The sequence below is a fragment of the Archocentrus centrarchus genome, chromosome 9 (genome assembly GCF_007364275.1).
Source record: "Archocentrus centrarchus isolate MPI-CPG fArcCen1 chromosome 9, fArcCen1, whole genome shotgun sequence".
Classification (NCBI taxonomy): Eukaryota; Metazoa; Chordata; class Actinopteri; order Cichliformes; family Cichlidae; genus Archocentrus; species Archocentrus centrarchus.
The window spans coordinates 24,394,383-24,409,574 of NC_044354.1; the positions used below are offsets into that span (position 1 = coordinate 24,394,383).

The 15,192-nt window shown below is 42.8% G+C and overlaps 2 protein-coding genes across 4 annotated transcripts in view; one reads left to right on the plus strand and one right to left on the minus strand.

Moving 5' to 3' along the window:
• Window positions 1–66: 66 nt before the first annotated feature.
• Window positions 67–3,552, minus strand: pgam5 (PGAM family member 5, serine/threonine protein phosphatase, mitochondrial). Of its 2 annotated transcripts, none has more exons than XM_030737403.1 (6): window positions 3,051–3,552; window positions 2,540–2,712; window positions 2,221–2,346; window positions 2,006–2,094; window positions 1,340–1,470; window positions 67–560 (listed from the first exon to the last, which is right to left on the minus strand). In XM_030737403.1, the coding sequence occupies exons 1-6, from the start codon at window positions 3,278–3,280 to the stop codon at window positions 410–412; spliced, it is 900 nt and encodes a 299-aa protein (XP_030593263.1). In that variant the 5' UTR covers window positions 3,281–3,552; the 3' UTR covers window positions 67–409. The 2 variants fall into 2 exon arrangements, with proteins under 2 accessions (XP_030593263.1, XP_030593262.1); XM_030737402.1 differs by having other exon boundaries at window positions 1,340–1,473.
• Window positions 3,553–4,174: 622 nt separating this feature from the next.
• zdhhc8b (zDHHC palmitoyltransferase 8b) overlaps window positions 4,175–15,192 on the plus strand; it is a 66,768-nt gene continuing 55,750 nt past the window's right edge. For both annotated transcript variants that reach the window (XM_030738253.1, XM_030738254.1), the window contains exon 1: window positions 4,175–4,541. In XM_030738253.1, the coding sequence (XP_030594113.1) occupies window positions 4,438–4,541 (104 nt within the window). In that variant the 5' untranslated portion in view covers window positions 4,175–4,437. The remainder of the gene's footprint in view (window positions 4,542–15,192) is intronic.

The window sequence follows — 15,192 nt, forward strand, 5'->3', positions numbered from 1 at the left end:
CTTTACTGTGATCTCTGCTTATTTCATTGGCTGTGTCATCAGTAATATCAGAAATGTCACAAGTTGTGCAGTCATGTTTTTATTTACTACAACAATACCACAACACAAAATACATGTTAAGCTATGTAAAGCTAATGGCATGATTTGCTTGTACAAGAGCTTTACAAATTATTTTTTTTTTGGTTTGAAAAGTCAGTCACTTCTGTAAAAATACTTCATTACATTCAGGAGGAGTTGGTATGCAGCTGTTCATCACTTCTGCTGGCATCCTATGGCACTGAAGTAATCACACCACAAAGTCTCTGATAACACGAGAGTTCAATTATAAAATAACACCATAATTTATTTGAAGACACTTAAGGAGAGAAGTGGGGCTTTGCATCCTAGAAACGTGCCATGGGTCGGGCCATCAGGTCCGTGTTAGTTTGTCTGGCGGCATGAATCCCGCATCTCCGAGAGTCCTGAGGGCCACCCTACCGCTGGGGCGGATGGTAAGCCACGTGATGCTGCCATTGTTCAAGCCCATACGTAACCAGCCCTCTGGAGGAAACTGGAGGGCCCTGGGAGAACAAAAAACAAGATGAGTGAGCACTCGTGTACCCATGTCTTTGTTAATGGGACAGAACAAACCTTTAACCAATATCTTGATTTTCTTTGTACTCATTTTTATCCAAGAGGATAAACTTAAGCTCAATTAAATAGATTTGTTGACAAAAAAAAAAAAAAAGTTCATCCTACAGACACTTTTCCTACAATCAGTGACTTTACAAGACAAAATATCAATGCATCAATATACCATAAGGCCTCCTCTTGTGACACATCAATACACTGGTGCCAGATCTCTTGATCCTAATGGATTCCCCCGCCTGACAAAATAAATCCCTACTTATCACAGTGAAGCTTATCAGATAAGTCAGGGTTAACTAAGCAAATATTAACTAATTACCAGTGAAGAAAGAAATCACAAGGGTAAAATGTCTTTCAGTGTACTGAGTATTGCATGATCTTACTATCATGTCACTGTTAGAATGCGTGATGCGTTACATAATGCGTTTTCTCTCATTTCCACCCTTTGTGACTCAAGAAGTGCACATGGTGCTTCTGTGGCAGCTAGATTTTAGTACCTAAATTTTCTTTTAAAGAAATAGGCTGACATTTTTAGAAATGCACTTGATATACTCATCTAACGCTGAGCAAAAAACAAAAAAAGGTTCAAGTGAGAGCACAATGACACAGGTGAAGCACAGCTTAGAAGTCCTGTGGGAGATGGCTTGAACACAATGAGTAGCGAAGCAAAGAGCAACAAGTCTGGCCCCGGCTGAACAGCGACAGCACAAACCTGCAGACAAAATAACGGATGACATTGGCATGACACACGATGATCTCATAGCTGTCCTCCTTCTGTTTGGGGTCAGCCCGGTGGATGTAGCGGCGGAAGGCTGCCTCAATGCGAGCTCCATCTTCGTGGTACTGCTGGAGGACAGTAGAAAGGTTGAAAGCCACTTTCGTCACATGAAAGGGTTTTGTATGAACCCCTCAGTCAGTGCAGAGTCAATGCATGTTGCTGCTGTGCATTGTAGGGAATGCATGAAGAGTTTTATTCCAAAAAGGGGCCAACTATGTGGCAGATATAACAAAGGCTAGATCAATACTGCAGCAAAAGAAATGCAAAAGCTTACTTTTTCCTTTCACATTAATAATGCATGTTTATTGGATTGTTCCACTGTCAACAGTTACCAGCTGGTTTTATAGCAAGTCAATATGTAAGGATGATTTAAAAAAAAAAAAAAAAAAGTACAATTAAAAAAAGACTGATCAAATATTTGGAAATTAACTCATCTCATGATTCACTCCTATGCCAGTGCACTGATGTATTGGCAGAAATTGGCTGACTTTTGCACCCGTAAGCCTCAACAAGCACCTGACAGGACAACTGCACAGACACGTGGGCAACATAAAGTTATCTTTTAGGGATCAGCAAATATAGAAAAGTAGCTTCTCTCACCACAGCGTCAGGCTTCCAGTGAGTGACGGGTGGAACTGGTTCAATAGGCGCACCCTCTCGCAACAAGTCACAACTCATTAACTCCACTCCTGGAACCGCAAGGACATAAGAAAATATAAAGTTTAGAGTCTTTAAATATACTAATTAGAAAGGTTTTCAGAATCTAACAAACTTAATAAGTCTGTGCGGTTGGCAGTGTTGCATTTCGTAACTACCTGGGAGGTATTTACTGATTATATGCGCTGTCTCTGTGGCCCTGGTCATGCTGGAGTGGATTAACACATCATACTTCAATCCAAGCGCGGCCAACCTCTGGCCGGTGAACTCTGCCTGTTCACGGCCTGCGGGTAGAGACACTGATCATTCCAACAAGGGTCTGTGGGAAACTAGGAAAATCTGGGGACGGACAATGAGCAAAACATGCACAGATAGCCCCTGCACTCACTGAGGCTACCTCCAAACATCATTTTGTATACATGTCCATTAGAACTGCTGCCTGTTAAGTTTCCTGAGGACAAAATAAGAAACAGTGACCTAAAGGAGTGAGGATCTTCTCCCTGTCGGTGTTCCCGCTCAGGTTGTACTGGGAGTGTCTGATGAGGAGGATGTTGCGCGTCGCTTTCGGTTTGCTGCTGTTCTGCTCCGAGCTGGGGTCTTCGGTCGCAGTCTCCTTCTTCTTCCCGTTGGACAGAGCAGATGGGTCTCTCCTGGTCAAAGTTCAAACGAGGCGATTTTGAGATTAGAAGTGGCTTTGTCTCACACGGTTAACGTCAGGGCAGGAAAACTGGGTTAACGCAACTGATTTAAAATCTGCTTATGAATAATCCCTACGCCAAACTCAATTTTAAAAGTTTAAAAAAAAAAAAAAGATTAAAAATGCCCTTTTTCATTCAGAAAACACCTAAATTGCCGAGCTCAGGTGACGTCCTTCAAAAAGGTGCCAGCTTTTGTCCGTTACACAGTAGCTCAGCCTTCCCCGTTTGGCGTGACGTTCAGTAAAGATGTAAAGGTAGAAAATGGATGAAATTCAACTGGACTAACTTACTTGTCCCAGTTGAAGTCCCAGGCGTGTCCAGTCGGGGCTGGCGTGTGGCTGGCAGGAGTCCACGCCGGCTGCGCAGCTTGAAGGGCGGTGAATCTCGACCACCGACTGGCCCCGTCTCCGCCCTGTTCACCGAAGTATCCGCGGGAGTCGGCGGCTGCAGCCGCGAATACCAAAACGGCGGAGCCTCCGGCGAAGCCACAAATAAGTTTCAAAGTTTTCCTGTACGACATCCTGTGAGCCGACGAGCGAGGAAACTAATGCTAGCTAATTAGCTGAGCGTAACAGGCGCGCTGGTAATAAAGCGCAGCGCCGTCTCTGCTGTTGTTAAACGGCGTTTGGTTGTTAATTCCTACTTTAGCAAGGCACGGGAAAAATACAGGACGCTTTCTGTGCGCGACTACCTGCTGAGCCCCGGCTCTTGAACGGAAGCTAAAAATACAGTCAGTACAAACGAAAGCAACCTAATCAGGTTCCTCTAAACAGTACGGTAGCCCAACGGACCCAAAACAGTTAACCGTCGCAGTTCCGCGTAAAATGTCGACTTGTGCCGCACGAGGGCGCACTGCTCCCTAACTTCACAGTCCGGGTATTTTCTGCTCTGTTCGATGAAGAGGCGCCGCGAACTCCATTCATTCTGCATCATTTCACTATAAAATCACTGTATGAGCATGTCACTCATTTTAATTTCCAAAGGGAGCCGCTGAAATTCGCACATAATTGTCTCCCTTACAAGAGCTTGCTCCTGCTTATTTTCACTGCTGAGGAAAATAGTAATAATAAGGATGCTGAATTTAGGAGTGGAAGCTGGCCCAGCTGACTGCCGGCTGTTTTGTGTATGATCGGAGCTAAACAGAGCATAATAATAATTCTAATTAATAAACAGGCATGCTCCACATGCATATTGCATACTGACGAGCGCTCCCTGTACTGCAGGGATACAATTCCATTTAAACTTTGAAACGCGGTGTTATGTTAAATTAAGGACGACTACAACAGGGTTGTTAGAGTGCAGGATGGGTATTTTCGAGGAAGGTACGCTTTTTAATTAATTATTTGTTTTTTTAAATGAGGAGGAGGAATTTGCGCAAATACTTTTCCTAGTATTTGTTCTTATTAAGAGCCCGCCGGGTTTGCAGGGAGGCTCCACCTTTTCAAGCGGTTCAGTGACCTCAGCAGTGGGCTGGATTGTAAGGGTGGGATTTCCAGGCTCTGAGCTCCGTGTATTACTGCCTCTGTCTTAGGATCTATGCGGCTTCAGAGACAGCGAACACGGACTGGTTGTACCTTTCGCAGCCAGAGAGGCACATACACTGTACATTGGATCTTTTTCTTTTTCTACATGCGACTCCAATCGGAATAAATAATTAAGGAATGTGGAAATTACAGAATGCCCAACAGCGTTGGAAAGAGATTTAAACCCACCAAATACATCCCGGTGTCCACTGCTGCCACACTCCTGGTGGGATCGACCACTTTATTTTTCGTTTTCACGTAAGTTTGCACGTTGCTTCTTCTTGAGCTCATTCGATGTTCTTTTCCTTTCTTTCTTTTTTTCCTACAAATTGTGTGCTTCCCTCAGATTGACGAGAGTGGATTGGGGCTGGAAGTTTGCACGGGTGGATAGAGTCACTTAAATGGGATAAGTGGTTTTCATGGGAGAATATCAGTCTCCAACCCCGGATTCGGCAGCCGTTCTGAGATGCAAAAAATATACAGCTATATGCCGGCTTTCTGTGCATCCTCGGGCACAGAAATACCATAATACCTGCGAGGCAAACTTCCAATAAGCCGTGCAAGTTTAACAGCGCTTTGATCGTGCAGGAGACCGCAGTTTAGGCCGCAAACACTTCCCTTTAAAGAGATGCCAGAGGCAGTTGTTGATACAATTAGAATTGTTGCACTGGAACAGCAGGCAGCAGCAATAACAGTGATCTATAAACAAGAGCAGTAAAGAAAAGTGTAGCCATGCAGCAGCGGGGCTCATTGCATTTACCATCTATTTCTCATCCTATACACACTCACACAGGTTTCTCCTTTCAGAGAAACTGGAAGCGTGGACCGTCTCTAATCAGGGCCCACAGGTCTTTACTGTCCCAAAAGAAGGCATAGTAAAAATCAGTTTTCCAGAATTTTTTTCATGGAAGGTGGCTGTGAGTTGTCTGTAAGCAGATGCAGTCAGGATGACTATTACATTAACACTTTGTCTATCAATGACCCCCGAAAAAGAAGGTCCAATACTCCAGCATCTGGAAGTCAGCTGATGCTGTAGGAAGCTGAGATAAGGGCAGGGAGAGCAGTGTGTCTCTGAATCATCCATCCTTCCCTCATTCATTCATTCATTCCCCTTCTAGTGGTAACTCTCATTCAAATGGATTATCAATGGAATCTCTCCATCTCACATCTGCGACATACCCCGAGATGGAGGTGGGGTTGGGGTTGAAAATCATTTTTGGGAACCTCTGACCTACAGAAGGATGGATCACCCACCTTCCACCTTCCAGCGGTGGGAGGTTTTGCCATATGTCACAGCAGCCAATAGGAGACATGTTGGATGTAGCGATGATTCATTCAGTGGCACAATAAGTGATTTCAAAGTTGCCTTTTCACACAAGACTGTACAGGATGTGGCCTTTTTTCAGTCTTCACAGTGTGCATTGCTTGTCCCACCTGGACAGAACATGCTTTATCTGCATCCTGAGTGGTTTTTGCACTCTCTCTCTCTCTCTCCTTCTCTCATTTCATTGGCTGAGACTAAAGGAAACATATGGTGTTTGTGGATTTATGCTAGTAGGCTGGGTTGTGTCTTTAAAAAAAAAAAAAAAAAATCCCAGCTCTCCTTGGTGTACTGTCTGGGGCTTTGCATAAACAAATGGTCTAATTTACAAGTCTTAAAACGCAGTCTGCGTTTTGCGATTTATTATGAGATCTCCAGATAGAATGCAGAATGTTCCCCTCCAATAGATCTTTTAAGAGCATTATTAGTCTTTCTTTTGCTGGGGTTCATGTCACTCTATACTTTAAGGTTCATCCCCCAGCAGATGGTTCAAGGGTGAGGATTAAGACTTTACTTTATTGCTCCTTCATTTGCCAGGAAAAGGCCCTAAGAATTGATTCGTGTATAATGGACCCCCCCCCCCCCCACGGGAGTTGTGCACGTCCAAACTAGGCCATGCCTCCTCCTTCTCAGACACACCAATTCCATAATTTCATTAATTGGCATTCAGTCTAGTCTTATGCAAAGACACACTTATTGAATAGTGTTACGTCTTTATCTAATGCATATTAACTGGAATCCAAAGATGCAGATTGCCAGGGACACTAATCTTTTTTTATTCCCGGGCCACAGTGTGCTGAAGGTCTTACTGCTGCCAGCAGCCCGCTTCATGTCATAGGGGCAACTGAGTGCCCGTGGTGTGTTACTGTGTTTGGCTCACTGACGCCTAACAGTTTGTGTTTCCCACTGAGACTGAATTAGAACATGTTAGTACAGAATTATTTACGTATCCCCACAGCATGACCACGACTCATCCCAAAAAAATACTGATGATAAATTAGGATTTTAGTCACGGTTTAGCCATCACCTCATCGCCCCAGCCTAACCTGAGCATGTAAAGGAGATTCTGTTCTACTGGAGCTTAAAGTCTCGTTACTGTGTCTAAATTGGGCCCAGCTTTGTATGTCTGTACAAAGAAGCTTTCTTTCACCTTTTCAGTAATTCTTCAGAATGGTCTAATCACTGACCTTGACCATATGCCAAATGGATATCCTGGAAAACAGATTGTTATTTACTGTTAGTTTCCAAGCCTAATAGTCAACACGTTAGAGCAGGCGTGGAGGTGTGGACGAGACTTATGTTCTGCAGCTTTTGCGGTGTGGGGGGGTGAGTTATGAGAGAGGTGGTCAGTGGTGACAGTTGGAGGCTGAGCATCACCGGGCTGAGACCAGAGCTGCGCATTATAGTTGGCCAGCCAGGAATCTAATCTTCAAATTCCACACGTTTCCTCCTTTTCACTGTCGTTTCAGTGACTCCAGCTTCATTCTCCTCCCACTGAATGTTTGCTTTTGTGCTTCATTCAGAGGTTTTTGTGAAGCTTTTTAAAAGTATTTCCGATGTGTTGGTTGAGAGAGTGCAGGTTAGTCAATAGATGGCAAAGATAGGGCTAATAATTAACCCACGATACCCTGTTAGAACAAGGGTGCCCACATTTAACCTTTTATAGATTTCATCTTGGTACAGACCTGTAGCCTATGGAAAACCTTTAGTGCTTTATGTGAGCACAGAGCTCATCATGTGGAGCCACTGTTTGCCTGTAAAAACTACAGCAAAGTGCTTAAATGTTGTGTAAATGAGATGCTGTGTTGAGTCACCGCACAACTTCATCTACATGTAAAGTGATTTGGTTGCATGTGGTTGTGTAGCTAATGTGTTTGCCTCCCAGTTACTGTATATGCCTGTCAACAGCGTCCTTCACTCCTATTGGTAGTCACTTAAGTCAAGCTCAAAGGTGAGATTAGTTTAACTAGGGACCCGCCCACTTTACAGTTGAGTTGAGTTGATTGTCATCATTGGCTTGCTGGAAGTTGAACAAGCAGAGACATTATAAAAAATGCTAAACACACCTCTGTGGTCGTGCATTAACACCTCATTTTGGCACAAATTTGTTTGTGTTCTGAGTTTCGAGACACTTGGTTGTGTTTCAGCTAAATGCTGTGTGCAGCTTTTCTGTGTGTTATTGAGACACTGAGGGTACAATTGAAAGTTTGCACAGTAATCCTCATCCTGGGTGTTTTTTTTTTTTTTTTGTTTTTTTTTTTGTATGCTGACCTGCTGTTGTCTTTTTTTGTCAAGGGGTTCAGCAAATAAGCTTGTAATCATTAATGTTTCACTGCTTGGTATTTGTGTCCATTAGAGCTCATTTGTCTCCTCTGTGTGTGACATTCGTGGCTTCGAGGCTCCCTGGGTTTGACTGTAGTTAAATCAGCTCTTGGTCTTGTTTATGCTCGGTGTGGGAGCCAGGCTGTCTTAGCCTGTTTTAAATATTGCTCATATAACACTGGGACTGATTTGGGTTTAGTTTGTTTATTTAAATGGAGGATGTTTTGCCAAGTTTGAGCTGTCGCGAGGGCAGAGCACTTCTCAGAAGAAAGAAATTACCCGCTGGCCTAATGGCTCTTTCCGTTTCTGTGCTCATGAACAAGCATCCATCAAATCTAAAAACTAGAGAAGCTCAGCCTTCCTGATGTGATACTCATGGACAGCACTGCAAGAAATGAACTTTGTGACATCCATGCATATTTGAACCTAGTAAGCCTTTGCAAAAATATTGCCTGATTCCCACAGGAGTAGTAGATTTCCACTCCGAAGTCAAGCTCATCAGCTATCCGCCTTCAACTACTTTCTACTGGGAAAAAAAAGTCTCTTTTTCTACTATCTGCAGCTCGGCTGAGTGCCCTGACCTCTCGGGAAGGGCTCTCCTTCTTTACAAATCCTAACCCATCCCTGGGTTCTACCCGTATTAACTGAACTATTCTGTCCTCACATGGTGTCACTGCATTAGGTTTCAGCCTCTCAGCCCCGGTGGATAAGGAGCAATCTTGTCCTCGTGTCATACAGAGGATGAAACTTTGATAATCTTAATGCTAAAAGCAGCCGCGAGATGTGCAGACTCACCAGGGCTTAAATATCCCCTCAACCTATTCATAAAATCTATGCAGTGCAGTCTCGTGGTTTGTAGAGATAACTGCTGTATTTTTTTTTTTCTTTGCACTGAGGATAAAACCAGTAGCAGATCAGTTCAGTGTGGCTTGCTTTGCCTGATTAGATAACAGTGTAATTTCCTCTGTAGGTCCTCATCTATCACCACCTCGGAGTGAGGGCCCTGGAGATTGACAGGTGCAGTGCAGGGCTGTATCACATGTGCTCTCAAAAGCTAGTTAAGGTGACAAAAGGAGCCTGATTTCACTTTAATTAATTTTTAAAGGGTAAAACAAAAATGACCTAAAGCTCACATTCACATTACGCTCTGATAGCTTTGAACAGTGTGTCCATGTTAGCCCGTGTGGTAGTTTGTGATTAACTTTCATTCTTATTGTGGTCTATGGTTTACCACAAGTCATTTTCCCAACCTCTAATATTATTACAGATTGACCAGTTTCCTGCTTCTGCAGCTCTCCACGGCCTCAAAGCTGCTGCAGCAGCTGCTTGATGTGTAATTCAAAAATGGTTCCTTTTTCTGAAATATCACACTTAAATCAGAATGAAGGAGTGTATTCACTGGGAAGTATTTATACTTATGAACAGTCATGGCCCTGTGTGTTGTCCCCCACACCCCAAATGCCTTCATTTGATGGAAAAAAAAAAGAGAGAATCAGAACTCCTTTGAAATGCTGTGTCTTTGATGCCGTCATGGAGCTCCAGCCTGAGATCATTTCTATTTAAATCCACCAGCTTTGTTATTTTTTTTCTCCAATCTGTATGTGGCAGAAACTAAACTGCAACGCCTCATATTAGCTCATTACAGGCATATTGATATTGATGAATCTGGCATCCATTTAAAAGAAAAATGTAAACAGTCTTGTTGAATGCAAGTTTGTTTTTGTTTTGTTTTTAAAAGGGCCATTTTTTTCAAATGTGATTTAAGTCAGTGGGATTATTCTGGTGTCCGCAGAGCATCTATTACTTTCTTCTTCATTAGCATTTGTAATTTGCACCACATAATTTCTTTTCAAACAATGACTGTTTTCTGATTTCAGAGTCGTTCGCATTGTGTCCAAAAAAAAAAAAAAAATCTATGTTAGATTTTTTGGGGGGGAAATGTCGGTGAGATCGAGCTCGGCATGGTTGTTGCACCTGTCATGATTTTGATCTAGGACATAGTTTTGTACATCGTGATAAACATCAATGCAAGCAGAGCTTGGATGGATAGCTGATAGCTTTGATGGACTGCTGGTGCTTTTCTGCTTGAGCAGGACGCTTAATTGTCACTTCATCACCTGAATCTGGACTACTAAAATATTGTCAGCTGCTCACAGTAAAGGGCTCATCAGTGTGAGTTTCGGCTGAATATCTCAATATGATAATGGCTGAAATGAGTGTGAATCAAAAGGGCAGCTCTACTAGATTGCAAAAGTAGGCATCTCACAGGTTGCTTTTATTGTGAAATAAATATATTGATAGTGGGTTGCTGAGGGGAATTCTGCCTTACAATTAGCAAACAGCTAGTACAACCAAGATATACCCACACACACATATACCAGTCTTTTCCTCTGTGGTACAGAGACACCCTACATCAGCCCTGCCTTTCAAGCCAGGGTATGCTCAGCTGTCGTGTCCCCTCAGAGTAATGTTAGTTGTTTCTTATTAGGGGTTCAGGAGTCCAGCAAAAATCCTTTGCAAACTCCAAAGAGGGACCACAGAACAATTTGAGAATTTTCTTTAGTCTGTTGTTTTTGATTGCAGAATAACCTACACTGAAAACTAAAAGGATCCTGAGCTGCATCCTCATCTTCCCTCTATCAGTGTTTTGAGTTTGTCTGAGAAGCAAGCTGCTGGCAGAGCTTTTATGCAGCGCAGCGGTGTGCCACCATCAGTATTGATGAGTAAAGAGGAGGCCCAGACAATAAAAGGTTGGGTCATTTAATCTCGTTCCATCCAGCCTTCCTGCTGCCACTTGACAACTGGGTTAAGATAGTGCTGACCGATCCGCTTCCCTGGCACTCCGTCGTGCATCTTTTGAGCAACTTAACCACACTACACGCCACACAAACAGATCAAGTTAAGCTTCAGATCAGGGCAGGCTTTCCTGATTTGGGCCATCTACAGTTTTTATTGTTTATATAAGTTTCTTTAGCTGCATTAAAGCTGCAACAGTTTCCTCTAAAATACAATGCAAAGTACAGTTTAATTCAACTCAATAAAAAGTTTGCATTTTCTTTTTTTGTGAAAGTGTTTAGTTGTAACAGTCCCAATATCCCAATAAAAATCAGTTTGCATAAGACCATATGTTTGTAACAGGGTGAGATCTTTGCAGATTAGCTTGGTTTGCCATAAAAGTAGCACGCCAGTCTAATCTGTAGAAGGAGGCGATTGAAAACTGAATCATATTCCTAGATTTCCCAACATGATGAGCTCTAATCTGTGTTTCTTAAATAAGCCCAAATTCTGAACTTGTGGGCATTTTCTTTTCCTTGTGTAGTCTTTCATAATCCGTTTGAATCAGACAAATATAAAACACCATGAAAAAGTGGGAGAAAGTGTCTAAAGTTTCCAGATCAATATAGTTGGACAGAACATTTAGATTCTTCTTGCTTCCCACAGCAGCTCGTGACTTTTTCTTTCTCTGCGTCTATTTAAAGTGCTTTTGGTTTCTCTGAAGCAGTAACTTTGCAGAGCCAAAAAAGTAAATTGTGCCTTGTGATGCTGTAGTTGAGCTAAATGGATCCATGTGGACTCGGTGCGCAGCAGTGTGTGGGCGAAAAGTGCGGGAAAGTGCACCGAGGTGCTCTCAAAGTTTGCTGTACGTTTCTGCACCCTCCCACCAGCTGAATAAGCCCAGGCCGCCTGGAAAGTCTCCTCTCGGGGAACATGTGGGATCAATTTAGACCTCCACCCTCTCCCTCCTTGGGCGTCTCCACCCTGTTTCCCCTCCCGTTGATTTGCCAGGGAGAGACCATGACTATTAATAAGTCAAAACAGAGCTTTGGATCTTAACACCCTAGGCTACAGTGGCTTTCTGAGAGAGCGAGAATCTGTAGTGAGCTGAGGCACCTGGCGTGCAACTCAGCAAATAGGCTCTATTATTCTGAGGGCAGGTCTTCTGCCACTTTGTCACTTTTTTGAAGTAAGTCTGTTGAAATGACTGGCCACAGCCAACAAGGCCAGCTATCATTAATCTGCGTAGTAGACCCCTTCAGACAACAGCAAGCTTAACTTAAAGCCAGTGCAGAAATTTTATGTGATTATAACGTATTTGAAAGTATTCTAAATACTTTTGGTATAAAATAGGTGAATGTAGAAGGTGTTACTCTTGTGATCATCCACAGATAATAAATCTCTTGATTCTCTAGTTCTTTAAAGCCCGACTAAGCTTCTAGCATTTTTTTCAGCTCACTGCGTTGGTGTCTTGCGCTACTGTTTTTTACTGTGTAGTTCACTCTCACTGCTCCTATCAGGGTTCTTTCCACACACAGCAGGGAGCTGTTAGTAAAACCTTTTAAAGCCCACCACTGTAAACCGCCTGCCTAGCACGAAGCAACCAAGCAAGTTGAGCATTTAGCACCTCGGGATCTGGTCATGAATGCTAGATTTGCATGTGCAGAAAAATGATTGATAATGTTGCAGCAGCTTGCAAACAGGTATCCCATCATATCAGCTTAAAAGATGACTGTATGTCAGTGCTGTGTGATTTGTTGTCACTGTCACCAAGTTTAAAAACCATATAATTCAGGACCACTGTGGTCAGAAGAAGATCCTTATTTTTCCATCAATCATTTAAATGTGGCCATGTGGTTCTCTTCTGGGACCTCCTCATCCTTGGATGTGCATACGTGGAAGAACAGAAGCAGGAAGAGCAGCAGCAAGACCATGGCACAAACCTAAAGCAGACATTACTGATATGGCATTTAGGGAGCTAGAGTTGAGGTGGGTTGCAAAGCGGTTTGCAGTGGTGCCCGGTATAAGATTTACCAATTGGATGCATAGAAGGTATCAGCCTAGCCATCAGCTGATTTGGACCAGTGTTGAGATCGGCTGGTCAGGATTGCAGCTGATCTCAAATATGTGGTGTCCCTGAACTAAAGTAATGCCAGATTTAATAGAGGCTTAAAGTAAAAATATAGCCATGCCACATATAACCAACATTTGAGGCTAATATTATTGTATATATCTCTAATACGTGTCTAAAATGACATTCTATAAATACAAGTGCTCGCTCTTGTCTTTGAAGCTGTCAGTCTTGGGGGCGGGAGCCAGGCTTGCCTTTGATGGGCTTTTGTAGTTCATTGTAGAGGCGACGTTATCCCGTCATGTCTGTCACATGCTCTTGTTTCACACCTCTCTGGACAGTTTGCATACAGGTAGCATTAGATTATTATATTTCATGTCACAGCTCAACCTCCCAAAAGCTATTTGCAAGCATATAAAAATGTCCTTGTTCAGAAACCTGTAAGCAAAAAAAAAAAAATTATGACTTCCAGCACAAAATGTGATAATAGAGTTTTGGTGTTTTTCTGTGACACGCAGAAACTTGGCGTCTACTTTTATAGCTTCATCCCCTCAAGACCTGGTTTGTACATTGTCATATTTTATGATGGTCCTCTGTGAACGATAAACTCTTCTGGCATTCAAACATAAGTGAAAAGAAAGGGCAAGTACAGCCCTACTCTTTGCTGTTTTTGATGCTAGACTGAGCAAGTTTGTTTGGCTGTTAAACTCCTGCCAATATGCTTAGCCAAAGCAAGAATGCAGGGACCAAAAGTACACCTCAGTGACGCTTCAAAATAAACCAGTGAAGTGCTGTCGTTGCGTTCTCCATTTGCCAAATGTCGACTTAAACAACTGGCTTCGTGCTCGACAGTGAGGATATTTTAAAATGAGGGTTAACTTACAATGGGCTGACGGCTCGAGCCCTCAGGCCTCGATCACCGTTTTAGACCCGCTTCTGCCTAATGTATCGTGTGTGTGATCTGGTGAGAAATCTCTGCCACAGTTTAAACCTCGTGGCTTGTTTTGACAAGTCAGAGTGCAGCTGAACGCAATCAGACTGGGGAGTCAACTTGTGCTTGAGGTTTCCATCCAGGATTTTCCTTTTTTTTTTTTTTTTAAATAAAAACTACTATTGCTTTCTGATACCAGTAAAAGAAACCCACTTATGAAGCTCTAATATTTTTAGTACATAATATGACAGGGGAAAAAAAAATGGAGTGAATGAATGAATGCTCTTGATCTCACGAAAGGAAGTTGTTGACACATTCGTGAAAGAGATGGTGTGCAGGACTGTGTGATGGTGAACAGTGGGCCAGCTCAGAGCGGTGGAGTTCCTCTGTTATGCTGTTTACTTTGGAACAACTCTGGAGAAAAGTCTGTGGTTTTTATATCTTATACACGCACAGCTGATGTAGTCATAGTTCTTCTGACTGAAAAATAAGGACAGGAAGTTTGACTTTGGTTCTGCGCACAGAAAATGTTTTGCTGCTCACTTTTCCGTCTTTGGGGAATTCAGTGATACGGACTGCAGAAACGTAAACTTGTCTAGCAGTCAGTTTAGCTGGGCAGCTGGATGTTATTATTGAGTAATAGGCACTCCCCATTCAGAACAGCAAAATGGATCATCTCTTTGTATCTGCTTCTGTCAGAGCCTCCCTGTGAGCTGTTCTGTCAGAAAAAGGTGTGGGGGGGGTTTTTTAAACTTATTTTGGGGCTGTGCTCAATCTCTAAGCCCCAACTTTCTAGTAGTACATCGGTCACTGTGATCATTGCAAACAGTATTATAAATGTACTGTGTTAGAAAGATTTTGAGAGCAGCAGTAACTCAGGATACTGGGACTTGCTAGCTTAACTCGAGTCCCAGAGCCTAATCCTACTGTGCATCTTTCAGGGTGTGGATATTTTCACTTTCTTTTGCCTCTTGTCTTGCAGGGTATTAAAGTGATCCAACTTGAGAGCCTGGTCTATTCGGTAAAACTATTAATGTCAACAGAAAAAGCTAAATGAATTAAAGCGTGGCTTTGGTGTCGGTGCTTTGAGGCACTTTACTTCAATTTAGGATCTTACTTGGAGTCTTAATCCGACCTGCGTATGGCAGTGATCTAATTCTGTGACCTGGCTGGACCTAGTTCAGCAGCCTTAAAGCATTTGATCAGAACTGACGTAAACAGCAGACTTTGTTGTTCTCAAAGTAGGCTGCGCAGAACCCCGCCCTCATCACTACTACTGCCATGTGCGTTCTTAGCAGTGTGAATAATTACTAAAGTCCTGATTAAAGTGCTGTAGAACTATTAGCCACTTGTCCAAATCAAATCCAGCTAATCCTTTAAATTGTTTATAAAGTATTCCCTGTTGAGAGGACGTCCGCTGTTCTATCAAAGGCTGGGACTGTTTGCTACATCTAGACCCGTGGGCCCTCAGTTTAAAGTTTTTTTTTTT